The sequence below is a fragment of the Balaenoptera borealis genome (assembly GCF_965194805.1).
Source record: "Balaenoptera borealis genome assembly, chromosome: 13".
In the NCBI taxonomy this organism is placed as follows: Eukaryota; Metazoa; Chordata; class Mammalia; order Artiodactyla; family Balaenopteridae; genus Balaenoptera; species Balaenoptera borealis.
In genome coordinates, this window is record NC_138870.1 from 1,567,416 (window position 1) to 1,593,538 (window position 26,123).

Genomic DNA, 26,123 nt, shown 5'->3' on the forward strand with positions numbered 1-26,123 from the left:
GGGTGCGGGCTGTTCTCCCCTGCCTCTCAGTGGAGGGGCCGTTTTAGCGTGAATACGATGGGCTGACGGTGCCGGCCAAGTGCGAGCCTTCACCCGTGGTCCTCGGGAGAGCTCATTTCCCGGATGCTGGGGGTGGGAAGGAGCTGCCCCGGCAGCTGCCCAGTGGTTGTAAACACCCTTCCACCGTCTCACTCCGGGATCCCAGGGCTGCATCCTCCCAGACAGTGTGTGTCATGCTAGGCCAATTGCAAAGGGGGAAGGAAAGGATGCAGCAATCAAAACTCAGAAGGAAAGGGGGCCTAGCTCGTTCCAAACGTTAAAAAAAAAAAAAGAATAAAAAAATTTCAAAGTAAAGCAACGAGAAAGAAAATCCTTTAAACCAATTTAAACAAACAAACAAGAGTAACTTAGTGGAAATGAGGAGTTGGGAGGAAGCGAGGAGGAGGAGGAGAGCAATGGGGTGAGCGTGGGGCAGGCACGGCGTCGCAGGGCGGGACGCCGGTACTTACGTTTACCTCGGTGATGGCTATATCAACAATGCTACCCACAACAATCAAGGCGTCAAATGTGTTCCATGCATCACAGAAATAGTGCTGCATGGGGCAGAGGGGCCGAGGGAGGGAGAGAGGAGAAAAAAACCAACAACAAAGAAGAACAAAACAAAAGGAAGAGGAAAATGAAAAAAAAAAGCATGAAAGAAAGGAGAGAAGAGAAAAAAATGAGAAAAGAAAGAGGTTATGTGGGCATACTGGACCCTCTTACCACTCCACACTTCTGGAGGTGCACACCTGGCACCTGGTGCTCTCGGAGCCTGACAAAAGCCGGGTTAGTCGGGGGGGGCGGGGCCGGGCGGGGGTCCTGGAGGAGGAGGAGCCCCGGCCGCCCCTTGCCCGGCCCGGCAGAGCGGGGACAGTGCAGGGGCTCACGTCCCCCAGGACGGCGGCAGGTGCAAGAGAAAGCATGACTGGCGGGGGTAAAACAGGAAACCAAAAAATAAACCGAAGGAGGTAAAGAGGGAGGGACACGGAGGCGTCCTGGGCAGAATCATACTCACATTCGTCTCACTGAGAATGACGTCAATTACGCTGCCAATTACGATGAGGCAGTCAAAGACATTCCAGGGGTCACTAAAGTAGCCCTACACGGGGCGGCAGGACGGGAGTGAAAAGGAAGGTCAGACAGACAAGAACAGAGCACCGCCGTGGGGCCGCACCGTCGCTGCTGAGTCCGAGCGGGGCGGGGGTCCTCCCCTTCCAGACCCAGCCCCCTCGCTGCCCGTCCTACTTCCCCAGCCCCTCCCAGGCCTCCAGTGCCTTCTCGGAGGCCTGCCTGCAGGGAGGGAGGGAACAGGGGCGGGGGCCCTCGAGAGGTGGTCTGGGAATTAGCAAGCGGCCATCGGTGTGGTCCAGGCGCAGCCAGGCCCTCTGGGCTCAGGGGTGAGCCGTGTGAAGCTCGTGATAACGAGGGGACCGTGGCATCAGAGCAGCATCTACGACAAGGTCACCCTCGTGGCAGCCCTGGATGGGCATCCAGCCCTGGACGGGCCTGGTGCCTCGGGACAGAGGCTTTCCTCCCTGAAAGGGGACGGAAGCCAGGTCAGTCCCAAGGTTTGGTAACGTGGGAGGTGACCCTAGACCAGCTCTCGGGGCGGGGGTGTCTCTGAAGCACTGCCGTGCCCAGAACCATCATTCTGACTCGGGATCCTGCTGAAGCGCCCCCCGCGAGAATGAGGTTCTCACAGCCCTTCCTGCAGGCTGGGTGGGGGTCTGGGGGCTGTCGTGTGTAGGGGGAGCAATCAGGATGCTGACTCCACTCCTTTGTCCTGCACACATGGATTCTGTTTGTTTTACACCATATTTGGGGAAGGGAACGGATGAATGCTTTTGAAAGACTTTTTCAAAGTTTGTGGACAACTGGTCAACCAAGGGCTGTCCCCTTCCTGTGAGGGTTCTTGGAGCCCTGGGCAGGGAGGCTCTCTGCAAAGAGAGGGCGGCTCTTGGGTCTGGACCACTGCCTCTCAGAGCGCAGGGGAAAGGGAGCAACGCTCTGTGACACACGGATGTACACGCTGTCCGGGAGCCCTGGGAGCCACACAGCCGTCCTCCCCAGGGTGGAGTGGGGAGGGCCCGCACCGAGGGCATTTGTCTTTCCGTAAGAAAGGACACCTGCCCCTTTGGCTCTTCAAGGGATGCCCCAGCCTCTGAGGCACGAGCTGGGGCTTCCAGGAGATGCGCTTCTGAGGTTGGTGAGGCGGTAAGAAAGCATCAGGCTGGCCTCTTAAGAGTCTCCCCGGTCCCTCTCCCTGGCCCTCCTGGGGCGGCCAACTCTCTATTTCTGAGTCTCAGGAGTCTGTGCTCTCCCATTTCTTCCCAACTCCCTCCAGCTCCCTGACCCCCTCCACCCACCCCCCCTTCCCAGCCGTGCCCCCTCTCAGAGGGATCACAAGACATTCTGTCCCAGGGCTGTTATTCTTAGTGTGGAGGTCAGGTCACAGGGAAAGGGACCTCTTGGTTCCCAGGTTTTTCTGCCAAAAAAAAAAAAGCAGAAATGCCACCGTGGAAACTCTGGACAGCCCGGCGGGGAGCAGAGGTTGGCCAGGGCGTGGGTGAGGTGAGGGTCACTTGAAACCCTTGCTGGCTTCCCAGAGTATTTTTCTGAATATCCTGGAGACTTTGGGGGTACCTAGAGGCTTCTCTCTGCCATTCGAGTCACGTGCTGTGAGCGGGAAAGAACCGACCCCTCCCAGGGTCCTCCCATGGCATCCCAGGGCACGTGGAGAGCACTGGTTTTGAGGGCAAAGAGTGAAGACCCCGAGCGAACGACAAATATGCATGTGCTTTAACATCAGGTTTTGGAAAACACTGGGGGACTACCTCTAGAGAGGAAAACCATCTTTGTGGGCAGAGCTGTTTCGGGAGGGAAGGGGAAGGGGGGTCCAGGAAGAGAAAGGAGGTCAGCAGGAACCAGAGGACAGTCCGGGACGCCCAGCATCCAGCCTAGGAAACGCAGTGGCAAATCGTTATTCGGGTCTGGGGGCGAGAGGAGGAGAGAGGTCGGTGGGCGTCTCGGCGCTCAAGGAGGGGGGAGGGGCTGCAGTCTTTTCTTTCAGCAGAGGGACCTGGAACAGATGGGTGAGTTGGCCTCGGGCCACGGCGTGGACGAGGGGAGAGACGGAAAGGGAGAAGGCAGGCAGAGGCGAGGCGGATGAGGGGTTAACAGCTGGCAAGCGCCGGGAGGAGCCTGGCCCCCAGGGACCCTGCAACCCTCACCCACCCCATGCGTCGCCTGTCATCCCCACTCTTGGGCTCCTCTGTGTTCGTGCACAGGACAGGCCCGCCCCAGCGCTCTGCGGCCGGCGGCTTCCGCTGGGTTGCCTGGCCTCACCTGCCCCCTTGCCCTCCACAGGCTGTGCTGCTGGAGCGTTTGGTTGGCCCCTCTGTCCTGTGGGCCCGGGGCCAAGGCCTCCACTGGCCGCAGAGCCCCACCAAGTCCCGCCCGGAGGAGGTTGACACACGGCCCACGTGGGGGGTGACAGGGTCCCTTTAAGAGGCAGCTTCCCTCTGCCCTGTCCACCCCCTTCCTGCCCCGTCAACCCTCCAAGCTGGACCATGAACACAGTTTCAGGTCCAGCTGTCAGCGCCTCCTCCCAGCCGTCCACACCCATCCCAGAAACACGCTGACACCCTCCAGGGGGCTCGACAGGTTGCCAAGGGACACACCTGGCCAATTCCCCAAGTGGGCAGGGCCCGGAAGGAGGGTTGCTCCCTGTGCCCAGCGCAAGAGCTGTGTCCTCTCTGTCACACACACGCACACACACACACACTCGCACACACACCTGTTTTCACCCATCTCCTCGACTGCTGGAAACCATGGGTGACATGGGTTTGGGGAGTATGATGGAGGAAATAGAATGGGAAAAAAATCATAGACTTGTTTTCTCGAAATCAGGCTGACCTCCAGGTCACACCTGTCACTCTTTCTCTCTCTGGTAGAAGTCAGGGTTAGCGAAAGGGGTTCTGGGCTCTCCCTGAAGTGGTGAACCAAACCTCTCAATGTCCAGCTCCTCAGGGCCAGGCAGGGCTGCCCACCCAGGGGCGGACGGCGTTTTGGGGGAAGACTTTCTCTCGCCCTCTCTCACCCTGTAGGGTGAGTGGGTCCCCAACCTCAGGAGGTCTCGTGTGTGTCCCCCTGGGCTGAAAGGCAAGCGCCCGCTGGGAATAATCCCTTCTCTGGAGGGCGCCGACCCTCCACTCGTTGGCTGCCACGGCAGAAGAGACGTGGACCAAATCGATCCCAGGTTCAGCACAACGTGATTAGGAAAGGACGCTGCTGCCCCAGCATCCACGATGCATTTCACCTGCACGAGAATTTTGGATTTTCCTCTCTTGGATTATCTGTGCCCTGATTCACTCCACCCCTGGAGCTGTTCCGAGTTGGAAGAGGCGATGCAGTGGTTAAGGGTGTGACCCGCAGAGGCAGGGTGTCTGGGTTCGAGTCCTCCCTCTGGCACTTACTGGCTGGGTGACCTCGAGCAGATAACCGCACCTCTCTGTGCCTCAGTTTCCCCCTATGACACGGCGACCTGTGGGTTATGATAGGAATGACACAAGTGAAGTGCCTGCACCTGTAAGAAGCCCAGTGAGTCCCAGCGACTGTCACGGTTGCTGGAGCTGGTCCGTCCCCTCCTAGGGAGGCCGGACGCACAGGGTCAGCTTTGGGGGTGGGACTGAGCAGCGGGGAAGGCAAGGCCCAGGAATGTGGAAGGAGGAGGGGGAAAGTGAAGGTTCCAGAATCCCACGCTCCCTTCAGTGGGTCTCATCTTGAATCCTAGTGAGGACTGCCTGTCCTGAGATTCTCGGATGAAATCCAGCATCACTTTGAGATTGGTGACCGTAAGCAAGCTGTCCTGGCTAGATCCTGTCAAACTCAGGTTCACACAGATAGTTAACTGCCAGGTTCCTAGAAACCACTATTCCTGCCAGGGAGCCCCAGGCCCCTTTTGCTCTGGCTGGAGGGCTGCGAGGAGAGGAGTGGGCCGCCAGGTGGGCCCACGTCCTGTCTCCGGTCCCGAGAGCAGGGCTGCTGCTGGGAGGTCCAGGCACATGCCCTGGCCCCTGAATTCTGGACTCTCAGCCCCTTCCCCGCCCAGAGCAGAGTCAACACAAGCTTTACAACAGGATGGTGGTGAGAGGGGTCCACAGGAGTCTACACACCTGGGACTGCCATTGCTGGCTTTCTTCTCTTCTCCATCCCCTCCTGCGCGGCTTCCTTATCTACCTCGGACGGGTCCAGCAGAGAGAAGGCAAGGAACACAGAGGTGACCGGACGCTCTTCCTGGTGGGGAGGCTGACTGGACTTTGTCCGGGTCTCTGCCCCAAGACTGTTCCCTTCCAGGGACACATGGGGCCCCAGAGATCGACGTGGCGGTGGGGGGAGGGACGCTGGGTGGAGGCTGGACGTGGAGCTGCTGGAAGCAGAAAGGGCCACCTGGGGGAGGCGGGGCCTAAAATGGAGTGGGCAGACGGCGGGTGCTTGGCCATGGAAGGGGGCCCAGCCGAGTAAGGGCCCTGCTGGCGTGAGCTGGGAGGCTGAGCCTGGTTCCGGGTCGTGGGACGGGGAGATGGGAGGTGGTGGGTGCAGCCGGCAGCTGACTGTCACACTGGTAACTGCCGCCACACAGAGATAATATGAACTGTATGACGTTAGGATGTCATTCAGACGTAACAGTAATCAAGGAAGTTACTGGCGTCTAGTGGGGCGGCATGGCTGGCGCACGGCTGCTCCCGGCCCCCGGCAGCTCCCACCCTGTGACGCGCCCCTTCAGAGGCCCTGGAGCCCCCCCCAGCATAGACAGCTGGGACAGGGGTGGGCAGGGCAAAGGGCAGCAGTGGACGGGGCCGGGGTCAGGGAGACCCCGGGCGGGTGGTGGTGATGGGGGCCGCACCCCCAGTAGTTAGAGGAGTGCACACTTCGAAGTGGACATCTGCTCTGGTTTCTTCTTTGGAATTAAGCTTTTTTCTCCCCAGGAAGGTTTCAAAGGCCCTCATTCATTTATCTCACCGAGATGGAACGGGTGCTTCTGGGTGCCTGGAAGTGCACAGCTGTGGGTAGAGCGTGAGCCCGACCTGACCTGCCGCCTCCCACGGGGGTGAGGGGACAGGGGGTCGGCTGGGCTCCTTTGGGGCCTGGGGAGGGTTTCCTCCGCCCCAGCTGGCACCTGGGTCCACGGCAGGACCCTGCTGCAGGATCGTCCAGGACGAGGGTTCAAGGGGATATGCCTCGAGCGCGGGCAAGGCCGTCTGACACATGGCAATGTCCGCAGGCACCCCGCTTCAAAGGGACATCGGGGGCCCCCTGGAGGAGGGAAGGGGATGCAAAGGACGGCAGCCTTGGTGGGAGCGAGGCACCATCTGCCCACATGGAATCCTCTCCCGGCCCATCCCGCAGACTACGCCCCGGGGGGAGCCCCCCAAACCCGACCTGACGGTCCCATCTTCGCCCCCCGCCCTTCCCGACGCAAGCCACCTAACGGGCCGGCCCCTCCTTAGCCCCAGGAGGTGTGGCCCACCACACCCCTGCGCCCTCCACCTGCGCCCACTTTAGAGAACCCTGAGTGAACAAGAGCGCCCGCCCTCAGCTCCAGAGATGCGTCACCAGGCCTGGCCCCTCCTGTGTCAAACAGAGTGACTGCCAGCCTCCAGGGGAGGGGAGGTGGGCCCAGCTCACGCAGCCTTGCCGGGACTGTTCCTGCCACCGTCGTCTGGGTCTCAGCCCTGCTAGCAGCCCTCCCCCTCCCCTCCCACAGGTCCAGGCTGGCGGGTCTGGACACCACTGCTCACAGGCGCAGGGGCACCGTCCCCTCCCAGTGACTCTCACATGGCCGTGTCACCCAGCGTGAATCATCTCCACATTAAATAATGAAACGCAACAGCTGCCCTGCCCTCCCCACACGGGGCCTTTCCACGAGTGCTGGGATTATTTTTGATCATACTGACTTCAACGCCCCCTGCCCATCTGGCATCGAGTACCTGCAGACCGCCAGTAAAGGGGGTGCGGGGAACTAAACACAGACTTTTCCCATTATAACTTAGGAATTATAGACATATATATATTTACATTATGTGTATAGGTGTGAGTTTCCTATACATAAAGATTTAGATTTCCTCTGAATTTTATTTAAGGAAAATTAAGGAAGTAGTACTAAGTATTTATTGCCAAAAGGGAGCTTTGGTTCTAAAGGGATTGAAGCCCACCAGCCTAAAAGAATGTCTACGTTTCCGTGCAATTTCCGAAAAGGAAATATTCTTGCTGGCTCTTGGTGTTTTTAGAGTTGAACTTTCCATGTCGGAAGGAAATAGAAGGAGACGTTCATATTTCTAGTGGTAGTTTGAGCTGCACTGAACCTTGGCCATTAGCCGGCCACCGAGTCCCAGTTTCTGCTACACGTTACCTATTTACTCCTCAAGTAAACGATCCGTAAATGCTCTTTCAGGACAAGCAGGGCCGCTCTCCCCAGGGCAGACCCGGCCCGCACACGGTGGGGTTTGCCCCCTGCAGATTTCCAAAACGCCCAGTGGAATGGTACTGGGGGCCTCTGGGAGGTGATTAGGCCATGAGGGTGGGGCCCTCAGGAACGGGACTGGGGTCCTTGAACAGGGGACCCCACAGAGCTCCCTCGCCCCTTCCACCTGTGAGGACACAGCTGTGAGCCGGACGGGGCCCCCTTCATTGAACGTGGCCCTGCTGGTGCTCCTATCTGGGACCCCCAGCCTCCAGACCGTGAGAAGTAGATTTCTGCAGTGTTTGTCCTAGCAGCCTGGGCAGACTGAGATGGCCATGACCCCACTCAGGCCCAGCTAAGCCAGCCTCCCCACCTTACCGAGGAACGGACACGGAAAGAACAGGGCTGTGTCTGGACCACAGCCCTACCTGCCCTCCCGGCTCGTTCGAGGTGATGCTGAGGGGGGAGGTGGGCTTCCTGCTCTGTCTCCAGAATTTCCTCTGTCGGTGGGATCTGGGGGCCGGGGATAATCAAGCAAGAAATAAAGTAAACTTTGTTTTGTAAGAAATAAAGCCTCACAAAAATCTTTGCCCTTTGCAGAAACGTCCGCCTGACTTAAAACTGTTAGGAGGGGAATTAGGGCGAGTGGTACGGCTGGATCTGGAGGTGAAGCTGGAGAGAAAGCAGATTTTAGCTGCAATAGTATCTGGTGAAGACAAAGCCAGTTTCTAGTAGTTTCAGCTTTCCAGACAGGAGACGGAATGGCCCTGGCTGGCATCCTTTCCTGCCGGTCACCCCACTTTCTCCTCCATCTCCTGGTCCTTTACTGGCTCTAAGGAAAGGGTCCTGACGTTCTCTCAGTAGCTCAGGGAGGACTCCCTCCCAGGACCCCAGCCCGATGGCTCCTGCCTGCGGGGTCTTCCCGGCACTTGGAAGAGCCCGGCCCTGGTTCCTCTCGCCCCATCTGCCCAGGCTGCCCCGACGGAACCTACCCTTTGGTGTGGCCCCCGCTGGCCTTCTTTAGGGGGACAGAGGGCAGAGCTGACTTTGGACGTTAAGGAAAATCATAGCCTAAACTTGAGCCCCGTGTGAGCGGGAAGGCAGGCAGGGCTCAGCTGTGCAGATGGGTCCCTTCTCTTGTCAGACGGTCACCTGCTGGGGGCTCGCCCTGCTTCTCCACCCGCCTGGCCCCTCTCCCAGAGAGGGAGCGGCTCGCTCACCGGGGACAAGGAAACACCAGAGACATCAGGTCCAGCCTCGGAAGCCCCCTCCCCATCTGCTGGGGCAGGGGTGCCCCTGGGGAGCCCCAAGCTGGCTGGAGGTTGTGCTCATGTGAGAAAGGCTGTTACTAAAGTGGAAGCAGACGCTGGGTCTTTAAGGAAAGAAGGTTCTGGACGTGGACAAAGCTGAGGACAGACAGAAGAATCGGCTGCAGTTTCCTGGCTGGAGACAGCCTCCCTGAAGGCTCCCTGACCCTCCCCTCCCCATACTGGCCCCCTCTGTCAGTCCAGCCCTCATCTGTCCCTCTACCACAGCCCAGGGAAGGAGTCAGCTGGTGATGACTCTTCCTACATTGACCGTTCACCCCAGAAATCTGCACCGTGTCTCGGGCAACAGTCCTTCCCAAGACAGAAAACCCTCCTAAGGATGGCAGAGGAGACTTTATTCTGGGGGCACCAGGGGCCGGGACCCTCACACATAAGCATAGTCAGAAATGAGGAGAAGGCTGTCTTCGTGCTTGGCAAGGCCAAGGCCACCCATACTCTCAGCTCAGACTTTCTGGCAGAGCACATCAGCCTGGCCCGGCCTCACAGCTTGGTGCTGACCACTGAACCGCCTGCCTCGGCATCTGCAGCTACTGGACCCGGGAGGTCCGGGGACGACTGGGGGGCCAGGAGGGGACCCACACGGGGGACGCCGGGCCAGGAGCCCGTCTTACTCTTCCCACAGGGCTCCCACACCTGAGATCACCCACCTGGGTCCATGGAGCCAGAGCAGTTGGGGTGAGGCGGACGGATGGAAGGATGCAGACCCCGCGAACGGCCTGCGGAGAAGCGGTGTCTAGAGCCCCGTGGCCCAATATGGCAGCCGCCGGCCACGTGGCCACACAGATTTGAACTAATTTAAATAAAATTAAGAATCCATGCCTCGGCTGCATGAGCCAAGGTGCCCAGGAGGCGGGTGGCTGTTTACAGACAGATGGTGGGCAGGGAGCGTCTTTATTCCTGCAGACAATCCTGGCGCTAGTCTGGAGACCTCATGCATCCCTTGGGTTGAAACGCCTTTGGGCCCCAGTTTCTCCTGCAACAGGAGTGTCCCCGAGGCTTCAGTTGCTCTTATGCCCAAGAGCCGGGGGCCAGGGGGTCGATGAGTGTTTCCACTTTGGTTCCACTCGCCTTCTGGACTGTTCTTGGCAGGGAGGGAGTGGAAAAGCGTTTTGATCAGAGAGAGCTGTGGGGTCAGGCCCTCCGGGGGCAGAGACGTGGCCGCTGCCTGAGCGGGCAGCATCAAGGGGATGGGAAAGTCTCAGAAACAGCTGTCCCTGCTTCCTCACCTGCCAAGGCCCAGGTGAGTCCCCGGGCGGAGCAGGGCTAGTCGGGAATCTTCCCACCTCCCTGGGCCGACCTGCTTCTCTGAGCAGGAGCCTGGGGCCCCTTCTCCCTTCATCACCCACCGGGTCATGGTCAACAGCAAGTTCCAGGCACGTGATCACCCCACCCCCCAGAGCTGACCGTGGAGCATCTGGGGCTGGCCCTGTCCTGGAACTTCCACAGTCATGGCAGAGCTGCCCAAAGGGACCGAAGCCTTGGAACCCCCAGGGTCGTCCTATTGACCCTGAAGGACTTGGGTTAAAGTTCAATCTGGAATTTTAACTGGGATTGTACTGAAGAGAAATGACATCTTTGTAACACTGACTTTCCCAATTCATGAACATGACATATTTCTCCATTTACTGAGTTTTCTTTAATTCCTCTGTGTGAAATTTCACAGATCTTCTGTAAAGATCTTAGAGGTTTTTGGTTAGATTTATTCTTAGGCATTGGATATTTTTCAATGCTTATCATAAAGTGTATCTTAAAAGTTTTTTCCTGTCTTTGCTGATAAATTTCTGTTCATGATAGGAGGACAGTCCAGCTATTTAGTTAACTTCAGACGATTCTATCCGAAACCTTTTCATGCTGACCAGCTTGGTCCTGCACAGTCTCGTAGGGCCCAGGGACCATCGGGAATTTCCAGGGCAGTCCTCCCGCTCGGGGAGAAATTCCCTCTGGCCATTAGGTGTTCAAGACACTCCTGTCACCTGCCCCATTCTTCAGACAGAATGTGAATTTTAGGAGCAGAGCAGGGATTTACTTGAGTCAATTTATTTTCCATAAGGTGGCGAGCAGAACAGATGCAAATGAAGACCAAGAACATCAATTACCATGAGGACAACGAAAGAACGAGGCCAAACTACAAACCGACCGACCGACCAGCCAACCAACCACAGAGACCGAGGGACAGAGGAGGAAGCCCAGCGGGCCAACCTCAGACACCTGATGTTAGGACTGATGTCACCTCCTGCGTCCTTGCTGCCTAACTGTCCTTCCTCAGCTGACGCTCGCAGGTGCAAACTCACTTGCGGCACAAACACACGATCACGTTAGGAGCACCGGTTCTAGGGCCAGATCCAGCTAGATATTTCCACCAGAGCTTCAAGTACTTTCTTTTTGAAAAAATTTATTTATTTATCTATTTTTGGCTGCGTTGGGTCTTCATTGCTGCGCACGGGCTTTTCTCTAGTTGCGGCGAGCGGGGGCTACTCTTCATTGTGGTGCGCGGGCTTCTCGTTGCGGTGGCTTCTCTTGTTGTGGAGCACGGGCTCTAGGCGCACAGGCTTCAGTAGTTGTGGCTCGCAGGCTCTAGAGCATGGGCTCAGTAGTTGTGGCTCGCGGGCTGTAGAGCGCAGGCTCAGTATTCGTGGCGCACGGGCTTAGGTGCTCCACGGCATGTGGAATCTTCCCGGACCAGGGCTTGAACCCGTGCCCCCTGCATTGGCAGGCAGTTTCTTAACCACTGCGCCACCAGGGAAGTCCCCTCAAGTACTTTCTGGTTTGGTTTTCTTCCTGGAAATTTTGGGGATGCTTTTCTCGGAGTCTGCTCCTTAACGAGAATCCAGGAACCCCACTCTCCTCCCAACTGGACAGCCTTGTTTTCCCCCTCTGCTGCCAGAAACCCCTGCAGGGTATTCCCAGAAACGGTCCATTTCCCTTTTTCTTTATACCACAGACAGACCCTGGCATGTGTGAAATGCAGATGGCCCCAGGATGGCTCTCTTACTTCTTTGGAAAAGTTTCTCTTATTTCACCCCATCTCCTCACCACAGAAAACTAGAGATGGAGGAAGTTGGGTGCTTTACGGTTTACAGCACCCTGCCTGGCTGCTTCCCGGGGAACGGGCTTGCTCCTGGGTGTGCAGGATTCAGGGAGAGTGTTTTCCAGGCAGAGGCCCCTGCAGGTGTCACTGCCACGTGCTCCTTAGGGCAGGTTTGCCCAGTGCATCTCCTGAGCTCAGGAGCCTGACTCAGGAGGTCCCCTGCAGGGCCCTGCAGCCGGCATCAGGCATCGTCAGAAACACGTCTGAGTCAACGTGGAATGACTCAAGGCTTTGAAATATTTAAACTGCATGTCTCACCAAACTGGGTGAAAATGATGCCAGTTTCCCTCCTGGAGGCTGTTGTCTGAGTCGGAAGCTCAGCCCCAGCGCGGCCCGGCCTCCCAGCCTCCCCAGGGCACGCTGCTGCGGGCTGTGAGCCCGCAGGCTCCTGCGCCGCATGGCTGGGAGTAGGACCGCAGGGGACCCCACAGAAGGTGGCCAGGGACATTCCATGGTCTCCTCTGCCCCTAAATGGGACAGGGCTTGGAAGGGAAAGTGAGACAGAGTTTATTTGCTGCTCTGGAGGCGATAGGAAAACACCACTGTTATCACCAAATGACATTCATTAGGAGTCTTATTCTCTGAAAATCAGCCAGGATCCCAGGCGTTCTCAAGGAGAGAGGAAGACTCGGCATGGTAAGAATACGGTCTGTCTTGTCTTTGAAGCCCCTCAAAGGTGGCTTCCCTCTTTCTGGAAAGTTCCCAGCAGAACACCCGGTGTGGGAAGATGCTTGCTAACAGCTCTGTGTGGCGGAAATTACATCGACTACAAAGTCAGACACACTGGCTTCTATTCCCAGTTCTGCCGCTTAATAATGGTGTAATTAATACGATACTTAATTGCTCTGAGCTGCACTCCCCTCTTCCCTAAGACGAGGAGCTAATACCTATCTTGGAGAGGCGTCTTGAGGATTCCACGCAACGAGGTGTGTGTAGCACTGCAGGTTACTGAGAATTGTTGGTGGAATGTTAATTCAGAGAAGACGACGCAGATCCTGGCGCTGAATAGGGATCCGACAGCCAAGGGGCACCGCCTCCTGGCCCGGCTAGTGCTGGGGCAGGTGAACATCTGAATGGAAATGGAATATAGGGCCAGGGACTCCTGCTTTTCACCCCCCGTTGACCTGTGTTGCATCTGGAAAAACTAGTAACAGTGGGGAAGAGAAGGTTTGGAAAGCTGCCCTGCACGATCCTCTTAGGAACAATGCGTTCCCTCTCATCGCCCCCCAAAGCTGTGCAGCAGCCGGGAGCCTCCAAGCCACTGGGATACCCCCTCCGGGGCAGCCGCCCCCCGTGAAGCCCAGGTCAGTGGGCGCCGGCGGTGCTGACCTGTCTACAGGGCCGGAGACGGAGGGCCTGCTTGAACCGGGTCGCCCTCCGTCCTTGAGGCCCAGGGGCAGGTCGGTCGGGGAGGGCACAGATAATCCAAGTGACAGGGAGCCAACCTGCCCTGCCTTGCCTCGCTCAGCCAATGGCTCTAATGTTCTCTCCCAGCCTTTTTTCTAGAAGCTTCTTACAAGTAGCAAAGCAGAGACATTTGCAGGTCCGTCCCGTCCTGGAAGGTACAGGGGGCAGTGATGCAGCCCTGAGGTGGGGAACCAGATACCCAGCCCTGAGCAAACGCAGCCCCGGCTCAGCTCTTACAGCCAGGCTCTTAGTCTGCGCGGCGGGCGAAACGGGGAGAGAGCAGAGCCCGGGTGGGTCTGGGGGGCTGGCCCTCGAGAGGTTTGGTTTCCAGTCTCTTCTAGATGACGTGCCGGGGGCCGGGGCCACGGTGGAGGGACGAGGACCATTCTGCCTACCCCGCAAGGAGGTTTGCTCAGGCATGTCCCTGCTCCCTGTGTCCAGACCACGGCCCAGACCGCGGGCTGAGATTCTGCTTCGAGGAGCTGGCCTGGCTCAAGGCCTGCAGGCTCCGGAGCCGGAGCGTTTAGCGTCGGGAGGATACGGTCCTTCGCTGAGACTCTGCACCCACTGTCCCCCACCCTGTCCCCCTGGCACCGTGGACCAGAGGCCCGTCTCAGAGGCCTACCTTGGGCTTGAAGGCGATGAGCTTCAGAATCATCTCCACCGTGAAGAGGCCGGTGAACAGCATGTTGAGAACGTTCATGGCGATTTTGAACAGGCAGCTCTGACCGTAGTGCTGGAGGGGTGGGGGCACCGTGAAATGAGCCCGGGGCTCCCTGCTCCCAGCTGCCCCTCAACAGGGACCCTCCTGCACCCAGCCCGGGGGCCGACCACCCCCGCGGGGGCCAGGCGGACTCAGGAAGCCCTGCAGGTCCCTCCTGTCTCTGCCGTCACTGCCGGCGCAGCTGTGCAGGCGCCTGCGCTCCTGCCCGATCGGGGGACAGTTCTGCCGGCCCCCTGGTCCTCAGGGGGCTCCACCCAGCTCGGCCCACTGACGGTCACGGCCCCTTCGAGGTCACCTGTGCTCCACTTCCCTCCCTCCATCTCATCAACCCAGGATCCTGGGGTCCTCCGCCCTCGAGAAGGGACACGTGTGTTTCTCCAGCTGCCCCCCCGCCCCCTTGGCCAGCGCGACGGTGACGCGCCTCCCACGCGCCCACCGGTGGACACCACGGCCGGCCCGCCGGACCGACCTGCATGGCCAGGCAGATGGTGTTGAGCAGGATGAGGACGAACATCAGGTACTCGAAGTAGGTGGAGTTGACCACGTACCACACCTTGTACTGGTGCTGGTTCTTGGGGATGTACCTCCGCAGGGGCCGGGCCTTGAGGGCGTACTCCACGCACTGCCGCTGGGTCGGGGAGACGGGGGTGAGAAACCCGGGTGATGGGGGGACGGCGGGGGTGGGCGGGTGCAGAGGAAGCTGCACACCCCAGGGGTGGGGTTCTCTGGCAGAGAGAGAGACCATCTATTGCTCTAGCTCGTTTATAGGTTGAGCTGCTACTTGGACGTTTTTTGATTTTCTATCCCTCCCTTAACCGAGGAGAGACCCTCTCTAGTTAGCCCCCATCAGGATGTAGTCAGGGGGTCCGTGTCTTCTTCTTTCCATCTCGGTGATGCCTGCTGTACACCGCAGATGCTCGGTGGCATTTGGTAAATACTTGCTGACTGATTGATAGTCTGTCTTCTCACTGATGGTTTCCCAGCCACAGACTCTCCTGGGGGCCCGTCTCTCTGCAATGTTCCTTTCCTGTCCTAAGTCCATCTTCCTTATCTGCCAGGGTCCGCAGAACAGAAGTCACAGCTCACGGCCAGGGGATGGGATCCTGGGCTGACTACACTCTGGCCATCTCTGCGCTGTGCCCGGAGCCCAGCTCAGGACCAGGGTCACCCAGGCCCTTCTCTCATCCCAGCCTCCAAGCCCGACCAGTTCTGTTCTCTCCATCTCTACCGTCACCTCTCCCCTACACTTGCTAATTGGCCTCCCTCTCTCCTGGCTTCCTTACAATCCAAAGTCCACACAGCGGCCAGAAGGCTGAGTCTAGACCCAAGGTGCGGACATCGGAGCTGCAAGGGGTGCAGCGGGCCTGACAGGGGGTGCTCCTTCCCTAGCAGAGCTCGAGTTCCCCACGGACGGGGCGCATTTCCCGTGGACGCTTCCCGGCCTCCTGACTGCCCTCCCGGCCGCGGAGCTCAGCCCAGGGCCGGCGTGGCCGCGTCCCTCCTGCTGGAGCCCTTCCCACCCTCTGCGCGCACGGCCTCTCTGTTCTACAAGAAACCATCTAACAGTGGTTTCTAAGCCGTCCTCTCCCCGCCCCAAACCTCCCACTCTCACTGTTCTGGCTTCTTTCCCCTTTATCAACGGCGCCGCCCCACCCTGGGCACCTCCTGACTCATCGGCTTCTAGGTGCGGGCGAGAGGCTCTTTCACAGAACCCCCCAGACCCACCACCGAGTCTCCCTGAGGAGCTGTGAACAGACCCTGTTGGCTGAGCGCGGCTGCAAGCTGGATCTGCAGGGTCTGCGTTCCTTCTGCCCTTGGGCCTCCAGGAGACACTGTGGGGGGGGGGCCTGGGCTCTCTCCCGACCACAACCTCCCCCGGGGGCCCAAGCTGCAGCCCCCCACCTCCTGGCCCTCCCGGGGGGCCCAAGCTGCAGCCCGCCCACCTCCTGGTCCCTGGCCCCCCCGGGGGTACCTGATTCTTGTCCAGCTCGCAGTTCTTGTACTCCTGCTCCCCCTGCTCCTGGAAGGTGACGATGACAAAGCCCACGAAGATGTTCATCATGAAGAAGGCGATGATGATGATGTAGATGATGAAGAAGACGGAGATCTCCACACGGTAGTTGTAAATGGGGCCCTTGTCCTCCGTGTGGGAGTCGATGGAGCGGTACAGCAGCCTGGGGGGGGACAGCCCGCGGAGGGCGGTGGCGATGACGCCGCTGCTCCTAGCGCCCCCCGGGCCGGGGAGCTGGAAACAGCTCCAGGCTGAGAGTCGGGAGGCCTGGGTTCAAGCCCCAGCTCCGCCTCTTACTGGCTGTGTGACTTGGGCAAACCACTCAACCTCTCTGAGCCTCAGATTCCTTACCTGCCAAGTGGAGACAATAATTCCGGACTTTCCTACCAGGCAGGGTAGTTGATATAACGTATGTGAAGGTGTTTTGAAACTGGCAGGAACTGTCTAAGTGAGACACGGCTCATGGCCATTGATTTCAAATGCTGGAGATATTGGTAAATATTGAAACAGCTTTGCTGCTTCTCTGGCAGAAACTCAGAGGGTGTTACAGTGAACATAAAATAAGTCTGAGAACAAGTATCCATTTAGATAGAAACACTTGATAAAGAAACGCCCCAGGCTCACTCAGATCACCAGCAATGGTCTGGTTTACGCTCAGGTAGCCTGTGTCTGCCGCCCACCTGGGCCAGGGCTACGTGCCCGTCAGGCTGCTTCTCTTCGCGGACGGGCTTCCTTCCTCTCCCGCCTCTGTTACTCCACACAGCACTTGGCTGTTCTCTAGGTAGTACTGATATTTTACCATTTAATGATGGTGCCTCTCACCTAAGATCACGTGCTGTTGTTGACTTAGAAATATCTAGAATTTCCTGACTTTCAGATGATCATGTCACCGGAATACAAATGGGGGCGTGAGGGAAGCAGGTGTCTGTACAGAGATACATGGAGCCCCTCATGGACAGGCCTGGTAGAGGGGACGCAGCTTACGGGCCACCAGGCTGGTCCAGGCCTGCCAGCACTGCCTCTGCAGGAACTTTCCTCTGTAAATCAGACACAGCTCCCTCCAAGGAGACTGGGGCAGGGTCTAACCAGCGGGGACCTCCGCCATCTCTACCCACGTCTGTGCCTGCCGGGGGCGGTGGCCTCCAGTCCTATGGTGACCCAGGGGCCCCTCCACTCCCAGATGCCATGGGGGTGATGACAGACTTCACTGCAGCTCAGTCTAGGTTGGGGAGGGGAGCTAAAAGAAGCTCGTTTTGGGTTGAAGCTCTGAAATCCAGAAAAAGAAGAGCGGTGTTCCGGCGGCAACCGTGGCCTATGGGGAGGCGGGGAAGTACGGTCTCTGGGAAGGGTGTGGAACAGCAGTTGAAACTGGCCTGGACCTGCATACTCACTCTGGCCACCCCTCAAAGGTGGAGACGGTGAACAGGGCCATCATAGCTGCCAGGACGTTGTCAAAGTCAAACTTGCTGTTCTCCCAGCTGCGGGGCTGGATGATGGGGTGGTCCACCTCCCCGTCCTTGTATGTGATGTAGTTCCCCCTGAGGAAGGGAGAAAGGGCTCATTCTGGGGTCTCCCATCTCCCCTCAACCTACCCACCAGTGACTCCTGGCTTGGGGGTGGGATGAAACTGGCTAAGCTTAAACCCATAGTTCTAGCCACTGGGAAGATGTCAGGGGTAGAATATTCAGGAACGGATGATCTTACGTGTTACGTCAATAGGACCAGACAACCCGCGGGTAAAAGTGCAGCCACCACTGCTGTCAGAGGAAGAACGGGCCACCCCTCCTCTCAGGGCAAGTCACCAACCGCCTGGAGTCAACCAGCCTGGTTGCCCCCGGCCGCACTCACTTGCATTCAGCCTCCGTCTGTTTGGAACTGTCCGAACAGGTGTACAGCTTGCCCTGGAAGGTGGAAGAGCAAAGTGACTGGAGACGCGCCTTAATCGAGGGACCAGACAAGAACTGATTAGTGATCATCTCCGTAGCCAGCTCTGCTGGGGTCTCGGGACAAAAGTGTAAGGAGAGCAGAGCCCAGACGGGAAGTCAGGATTCAGAGCAGTCGGTGCACAAACACACCCTGGGCCGCAGGCACCCGACCGAAGGGAAGCCCAGACGACGAAGCTGGGCCCACAGGCAGGTCTGGTGAGGGAGGGGGGACGGGCAGGGCTAGGGGCTGAGTTCGGTGGTGGAATTCAGGGCACGACGACACGGTTGGGGGAGAGCTTCAGGTGGAGAAGAGCGGAAAGAGAAGGCCTGAGGCAGAGAAGGGCAGGAACCGGGGACCCGGCCTCCCTGTCGCCGAGGGCCCGCCAGGAGCAGGGCCAGGACCCAGACAAACCGGGGCTCTGCAGCGACGTGGGGAGACTCGGTGCTGTGGTCACAGGGAGCCCCGCAGGCTTAGGTGGGGGACTCACACGGAGGGGTCAGGGGATAGCAGTCCCTCTGCCGTTCTCTACAAGGAAGGGCTGGGGCTGAGAGGGCCAGGCGGTGATGGAGCAGCACCTGCCTCCGCGCTGGTCTCCCCAGGCTGGGGACTAGCCCTCCTCGGGTCTGGGAACTAGTCCTCCCCCGTTCTGGGAACTAGTCAGTCTTCCTCTGGTCTGGGAACTAGTCATCCTCTGTTCCGGGAACTAGTTAGTCCTCCCCTGGTGTGGGAACTAGTCAGTTCTCCCCTGGTCTGGGAACTAGTTAGTCTTCCCCCTGGTCTGGGAACTAGTCCTCCTCTGTTCTGGGAACCAGTTAGTCTTCCTCTGTTCTGGGAACTAGTTAGTCCTCCCCTGGTCTGGGAACTAGTCCTCCTCTGGTCTGGGAACTAGTTAGTCTTCCTCCGGTCTGGGAACTAGCCCTCCTTGGGTCTGGGAACTAGTCAGTCCTCCTCTGGTCTGGGAACTAGTCCTCCTCGGGTCTGGACGCTGGGAGGGGCTGTGGGGAGGCCGCATCCATCCCCAGTGTGACCCAGCAACGTCCCCTCCGTGTCCCCTCTGCCAGCTCCCGTCCAGGTCCCAGAAGCTGGTGGGCGGGAAGGATGCAGGGCCACAGATCCGGCCGAGACCCCACCTTGAAGAGCTGGACCCCGATGCAGGCGAACATGAACTGGAGCAGCGTGGTGACGATCACGATGTTCCCGATGGTGCGGATGGCCACGAACACGCACTGCACCACGTGCTGCAGGTGGACAGAGGGGGTCGGGCCCGGGACCTTGGCTGAGCCCCCTTTGCCACGAGCCTCTCAGAGGAGGTGCGGGCAGCCCTTTGCCACGAGCGGGGGAATCAGACCCAAAGGGGCAAAGCGCCCTCCTAGGTCACAGGGTGATGGAGCCTGGTGAAACCCACGTCCCACTGGGCTCTAGGTGACCACAGGGACCAAAGCCCCGCTAACTTCCCATGTTCCGGGGGCAGCAATTCAGGGGCCTCATCACCACCTGGGGCTCAGGGTAGTGTGTGTGTCTCCTTTTGCAAAAGCTTTGCTGAGAAGTTGGGATCGTGAACGGGGCCTCTGCTGTGGCTCCGTGTATCACGGATCCGGGATGGGAAGTGGGGCTGAGGTGCTGGCAGGAGGGTCCCGGCTCCGACCCGGGAGCCTGTTGTCCCTGTCTCCTGCCTGCCCGTCACCTCACGTGGACCCCCGGGCTGAGGCTTGCTGGGTTGGGGGCGCCCGCCCAGGCCCGCCCAGCTCACCTTCAGCCCCTTGGCCCTGTTGATGGCCCTCAGGGGCCTGAGCACCCTCAGGACTCGCAAGATCTTCACCACGTTGATGGCACTGGACCTGGGAGAGAGGATGGGCGGGGGTGAGCCTCTCCTGCTCCTGGTCCAGCAGCAGAGGAGGGTGAGCCGCTCCCTGGCAGGAAGTCCCAGCCCAGATGGAGAAACTGGGGGGTCTGCTGGGGACTTTCTCGCCCCAGCACCATTTCCTACTCTCTTCTCCCACTGCAGGGACCCAGAGCCGGCCGGGGAGCCGGGGACTTTCTTGTTGGTGAGCAAATCATGGGAGAAGCATTTACCATGAGCCATTAGCAGTATAACGTGCTACGCGGGGGGTGGTTACCGTGCCCAGGACATGTAGGGCGAGGCAAGGCTCCACCAAACCCCGGCCACTGAGGATACACTTCCTAACTTTGTTGAGTCCTAGCTTCTTCATCTGTAAAACGGGGCAGTGATCACCTCACGAGCTTGTTGCAGGGATTAAATGAGAAAACGCACACGGACCATCTAGCAGCCTAACTGGCACATGTTGTGATGTGACTCCATGGTGGCTTTTATCATCAGGAACTTGAAGAAATACTGTACAAATGCGTGGAGGAGAATACTGACTTTGGGTGGAGGAGATACCTGGTGCTCAGCTGCAAACCCAAGTCCCAGGCAGCTGCCCATCACGCTCACTCTGTGCACAGCACACCCAGGCCTACAGGCAACGGCTCCGACACCGCAGACTCCGTGCACCTGGGACGCCAGGGCCCAGCCGGCTCCCCTGGGAGCACAGGCCACTGCTGCCCTCCAGGGGCACGCAGGCCCCTCACCCCGGCGGGCTGGCGGGCTCTCTGAAGTGTCCCTCACCCTCACCCACTAGCCGCCTTTGGAGAGCCTTTACCCTCCCTGGGACCTAAAACACGCGGTCCCATCAGCAAGGGCTGACCTCACTCCTCCCGTGTCAGGACGCTGTCCGCTCGAGAGTGGGGTGGGGCAAGTCCTATGTCTCTGGTTCACGACTCTCTGATCACAAAGGACTCAAAGGGCTGCCGGATCCATCCCAGCATCTCAGGAACAATGGGAGGGATGGAAAGGCCAGACAGAGGGGGGAATTCTTGGCTCAAGGTTAAGAGTGATTTAGTGGCAGTGATGGGATGAGACCCACAGGCTCACAGGCAGACAGCCTGGGGTAAAATAACGATGATCCCAGCAAAGGGTCTCACTCTGAATGCCCCCAACTCCGCTCCTTCTAGGCCGACAGCCTCTGGATGGCGCCCCAGATGCCTCTGCTCTGCCACTGGGGTGACCCGGGCCAAGTCTCAGGTCCTGACCTCAGTTTCTCTGTTTATAAAACAGTGATAACATCACTGGCCCTGCCTGCCTCATGGGTCCCGTGAGGGTCAGAGAGGAATGTGTAGGGAAAGTGTTTGGGAAGTTAAAGTACAGGGTCAGCACTATCAGCTGGTAGAATTCGCGAGAAACTACAAATCAGATCCTTTTAAACCTGAGCATGGTCACAGCCTTGGTTGCAGGTGGAATTGTCCGGAGAGCGTTTAAATTCCCTCAGGCCCTGGCTGTAGCCCAGACCAATTAAAGCAAAGCTTGGGGGGTGGGAGGGGTCCGGGCAAAGGTCTTGTTTTAAAGCTGCTCTGGTGATTCCCCTGTGCAGCCAGGAGTGAGGACCAGTCCGTCTTCTCTCTCCCTCCCTCTCCCTCTCTCATCAGGGGCTCTGACTGGAGACCAGAGAGGAAGGGGCGGGGGGAGTCAGGGCTGGCCGTGGCCATGGCAGGCCTGGGCTGAGGGTGCCCGCGGAGCCGGTGGGAGGGCCCTGGAGACCTCACTCTCTCGTAACTGGGCCGGGCCCGCCTGCTGGGCGAGATCCAGACATGGAAAGAGATCCTCGCTTCGGTCAATGTACCCCAAGGGTCCCACCACTGAGGACCCAGACGCCAAAAGCCACAGCCGCCGGCGAGGCCCCGTCCCGCTCCCAGCCTAGTTCCGCCGTGGCCACAGGCAGGCCTCCCCGCCACCAGCTGTCCTCTCCCCCCACCCCTGGCTCCCGGCTGTCCTCTCCGACACTGTCCCCCATCCACGCCTCCCTCGGGGGCCAAGGGGCCCCACTCACTGGATGCCGAAGGAGATGAGGGACACGCTGACCACCAGCAGGTCCAGGATGTTGAAGTAGTTCCGGCAGAAGGAGCCCTTGTGCAGGAAGGCCCCGTAGGCGGTCATCTGGGGGGACATGGGGAGGCGCGGCATGAGCAGCCCCCTGGGCTCCAGAGACCCCTCACCCCACCCCTCCCCATGCGGCATCTCCGGCCGGGCCCAGGTGAAGAGCAGGGAAGTGACGGAGGGCTGGGGGGGAGGCAGGACAGGAGGAGACACGGTGCCGGGAGCGTCTGCTGCTGCAGCCCCTGAAGGCTCCCCGCCCAGGACTGTCAGCGGCCCTTCGGTCCTGCATCTGCAGCCCTTGCGCCCCTGTACGCTCAGGTCCCCCCCCTCCTCCAAGCTCTCTCCACCTCAGGGCTCACCTAGGACACGGTCCTCTGGGGGGGACCCCCCGTGGGGACCAGCCACCTGGCTTCCCAGGACTTTCCCAGTTTAGTCCCAGGCAATCCCTCAGTCTCGGGCAGACCCTAACGCCCGAAGTTCCACCAAGGCCGCTGGCACCCCGCATCCGTCCCCAGCCTCAGGCAGTGCTGATGACCTACGCCTATACTCTGAGCTCCATCCCACTGTCTGGTTCTGGAGCCGGGTGCTCAGAGGGGCCGTGGGCACCGCAGTAAGAGCGCTGGTCTGGAACCAGGCCACCTGAGCTTGAAGCCCACCCTCTGCACTTTGAGTGCCCAGGGCAAGTTGCTCAACTTCCCTGAGTCTCATCTGAGAAATGGGGCAAAGACATCCTCTACCCTGGAGGGTTGTAAGGGCCCTCGGGAATTACATGTAAAGCCCTTAGGTCACTGTCCTGCAGATGGCAAGTGCCATGCCAGGCGAGCTTCTCTACAGAGGACCGGACTCGGCCGGACCGCCAGGCCTTGGATTCCGGGTCCCTCCTGTGACGGGGCACGACGCTCAGTGGCCCCCTCTGTAAAGTCGCGTCCCCTTCCCTGCCGTTGTGAGGCGCCTGCTGGAGAACCACGTGAACGCCCCTCGGAGACTGAGAAGGGACCACGTCAGGGGTGATGACTGTCTCGGGTTTGCTGTCACCACCCCCCTCGGAGCTCAGCCTAGAGCCGCTGTTGAGGCCCCACAAACACCGGTCCGATTTCCTTGACGTGAACTAAGGGCCAGTGGACTTCCAGGTGAAGGGCTGAAGGGTCACAGCTGTGAAGCGACAGCCAGAGGGGGAAACTTGGAGCTGACGGCTTAGAGCTTGGGAGCAGCTCCCTGGTCGCCTGGGGCCCAATCTATCTCTTTGGAAACAGAGCGTGCGCAAAGCAGCCTGTCCGCGGAGCGATACAAAAGCAAACACAGGGGAAATTGGCAAAAATAGCTCTTGGAACCTTATTCTTCCCACTTATCTCCTGCAGGAGGGGGTCACAGGGGACTCAGGCACCTGTGTCCTGCAAGAGCTTCCAGAAGTGGGTGGATTACGTGAAGGGTGGCAGGGGAATACAGTTGGAGATCTGTCCCAAAGGCCTGCCATCTGGAGGGGCTGCTGCCCTGTCTCTTAGTGGAGGTCTGGGCCCCCGAGTGCGGGCCCGGGTGCTTCCATGGTTTGTGTTACCTGAGAGGCCCTGAGCCCCGAAGGCTGGCGAGTGTGTGTGTGTGTGTGTGTGTGCGTGTATGCAGGCCATCTGCCCAGGCAGGGCCAGAGGAAGGGTGGCCGTAGGAGAAAGGGCAGGTGGACGCTGGGAAAACGGGGCATTTATTTGAAAGTTCCCTGTGACATCCAGGGAGTCAGGGACCCAGTGCAGGATCCCCCTTTTACCCTGTCTGCTGACTGCCACCCACCCCGCTCCTGCTCCTGAAGTCCTAACCTTTGCCCAGGAAGAGCCTCGCTGGGGAGAGAAAAGGGTTGAACTCTGGGCTGGGAGGGCAGGACGCCCCCCCCCCCCCCCCGTCCAGCCAGCTCCTCTCCGGGCAGCGACGCTGCTCATTGAACGCATCTTACCTCCTGCGATCTCTACTCGCGGGTTCTGGTCCCACCTCCCTCCTCCTCTAGGTGACAGCCCTTGGCATCATTCAGGCCAACTGTCCTGGTCCCACAAGGCTAAACGTGCCCAGGCCTTGCAACTGTCCCTGACACTGGGCACCCCTCCTGCCTGACGGTCACCTCCGCCGGGCAGCATGCCGGGCCCACAGGTGGGGCAGAGGGACCCGGGGGAAGAGGCGCAGGCAGTGTCCTGGGGCTGGGCTCCACCTAGAGGCACAGTCAGCGTAAAAGCGGGAAGCAGAGGGGGAGGGTGGGCGGAAGAGAGGGTCTCGCCAGGACCGTGCTTGTAAGGAGACGGCAGCCTTGGAGGAGAAGGAGCACCGTTGAGGCCCACCCAGGAGCTCCGGGGAGGGTCTGAGGCCGGGAAAGAGTGTGGTGTTTGTGTGCCTCCCTGAGTCTGGAGTCCAGGGAAGGGCGTCCACGCAGCCGGGCGGCCCTGGTTCCCTCCCCCCACCCCCGGGGTCAGAGAGAAAACCCGAGGAACACTCCTGGTTTCCTCTTGGTTAACGTCTGGTTAGCTGGAACCAGGGGGTCTGGACAAAAAAATAGAAGGCACGCGAAAGTGACCACTCAGGTTGTATGTGGACGTGACAGGCCGTCCCCGCCTGAAGGAGGCCGGGAGGGAGGGTCTGGGGCTGCCACACGTGCAGGGTGGGAGGAGCCCGGACCCGGGGGAGGCACCGAGTGGAGCAGCCCCGCCGACCGTGGTGAGGGTGACCTCCAGGCCCTGGGAGAGAACGGTAGTCACACACACTCCCTCGACTCGGAACTCGCCCCCGAAGCTCGGGTGGCCTGGGAAACTTGGAAACCCTAACAGAGTAGATATAAGTAATATATTAATTGTATATTAATAGAAATAACAAAATAAAGCTTGGGGCAAACGCCTGCCATCTGAAGCTGCTCAGACGTGGGCTCTACCGTGCTGGGGTCACAGGGCTGGAGTGGGTCCGGGCCTGGGGGTCCAGCCCCTCAGCCCTGGGCTCTGGGCTCCACACTGAGCCCTGGAGGACATGGCTCCCTCCTCCAGGCCCGGGGCAAGGGGCGAGTCACCAGAGCCTTGGGGGTAACCCAGGGCTCAGAGGTGTCTACAGGGTCTGTCCAAAGCCCTCGGTTGGGACACTGGCCTTGGCCCCGTGATCACCGCCACACAGGCCTGTGCTGACAAGAGGCATCCCGAGGGCACAGGCAGGGTGACTCCTGGAGGCCCCTGAGCTTTCCCACTTTGGTTGTTTGTGTGGCACCTCCTCTGGGCAGGAGGAGGAAAGGACGGTTCCAGGCCGGGGCAGGCGTGGTTTCCAGAGGCGGTGGGGGGCGGGGGGCGCCCGGCCAGCATCAGTCTGACACTGTGCACAAGGCACAGAGTGAGGGGCACAGATTCCTCCAGTCTCAGACTTGAGAGTAAAAACGCGTGAAAGAAACAAGAGGAAAGGGGCAGAGCACAGAGAGAGGAGGCTTTGCTGCGTGCGTTACCTTGAGGATAATTTCTAACGTAAAGATACTAGTGAAGACATAGTCTGCGTTGCCTAGGATCTGAAAGATAAGCACAACCAGATTAGTGGCTCCGAGTGACCGGACAACAGAGCGTGTGTTAGCAGCAGAGCAGCGACAGCCGGACAGGACAGGGCAGGACAGGGCAGGAGCAGGGGGCACGCATTACCTTCAGAGCAATTTCAATGGTGAAAATGGTAGTGAAAACAATGTCAAAATAAAACAGAATCTGTAAAACAAAGAGACACAGGGTGGGGATGGGGCAGGGACAGGAGAAGCAGGACGGGAGGAGGGGTCACCAGCAGCGGAATCACACGCCCAAAGCAGGGAACCTTTCCATGGGGACACAGTGGAACGGGTTAGAGGACCAGAGGCTCTGGCACAGCACTGGGTCCTGAAGTCCCCAGATCTGTGAGGGGAGCTTCCAGGGCCGACCCAACTGGTCCTGGGTCTGGTTGGGCGCTTTTCTCATGAATTCAGTTTACTTACAAACCCAAATCAGACCACTGGGATGCTTGTCAAAAGGACAGTGCGGGGTTTGCTTTTCTTTGCATGAAGATGCAAAATGCTTAATTCGCACTGGCGTGACGAGCTAGCCTCTCACGTTCGTGGGACTCTACACTGCCGCTGTGCCCTTCAGGGTGCGGAAGGGTGCACCCCAGGCTAGGGGCAGGCTCCAGGGTTCATGCTTTACTACGTCTCAGGTGACGGATCAGAGTGAGGGCCAGCTTTCCC

General features: G+C 59.2%; 1 protein-coding gene across 7 annotated transcripts in view; it reads right to left on the minus strand.

Annotated features, from left to right (window-relative positions):
• The window catches only part of CACNA1C (calcium voltage-gated channel subunit alpha1 C), a 556,614-nt gene that overhangs the window by 51,077 nt on the left and 479,414 nt on the right, over nucleotides 1-26,123 (minus strand). For 2 of the 7 annotated variants that reach the window (XM_082350478.1, XM_082350479.1), the window contains exons 21-30: nucleotides 25,558-25,617; nucleotides 21,870-21,976; nucleotides 19,736-19,823; nucleotides 19,116-19,223; nucleotides 17,908-17,960; nucleotides 17,451-17,597; nucleotides 16,021-16,222; nucleotides 14,518-14,676; nucleotides 13,950-14,060; nucleotides 510-593 (exon numbers count right to left, since the gene is read on the minus strand). In XM_082350478.1, the coding sequence (XP_082206604.1) occupies nucleotides 510-593; nucleotides 13,950-14,060; nucleotides 14,518-14,676; nucleotides 16,021-16,222; nucleotides 17,451-17,597; nucleotides 17,908-17,960; nucleotides 19,116-19,223; nucleotides 19,736-19,823; nucleotides 21,870-21,976; nucleotides 25,558-25,617 (1,119 nt within the window). Of the gene's footprint in view, nucleotides 1-509; nucleotides 594-1,054; nucleotides 1,139-13,949; nucleotides 14,061-14,517; nucleotides 14,677-16,020; nucleotides 16,223-17,450; nucleotides 17,598-17,907; nucleotides 17,961-19,115; nucleotides 19,224-19,735; nucleotides 19,824-21,869; nucleotides 21,977-25,370; nucleotides 25,431-25,557; nucleotides 25,618-26,123 lie in introns of all 7 variants that reach the window. The other 5 variants (XM_082350483.1, XM_082350477.1, XM_082350482.1 and 2 more) reach the window with 5 other exon arrangements.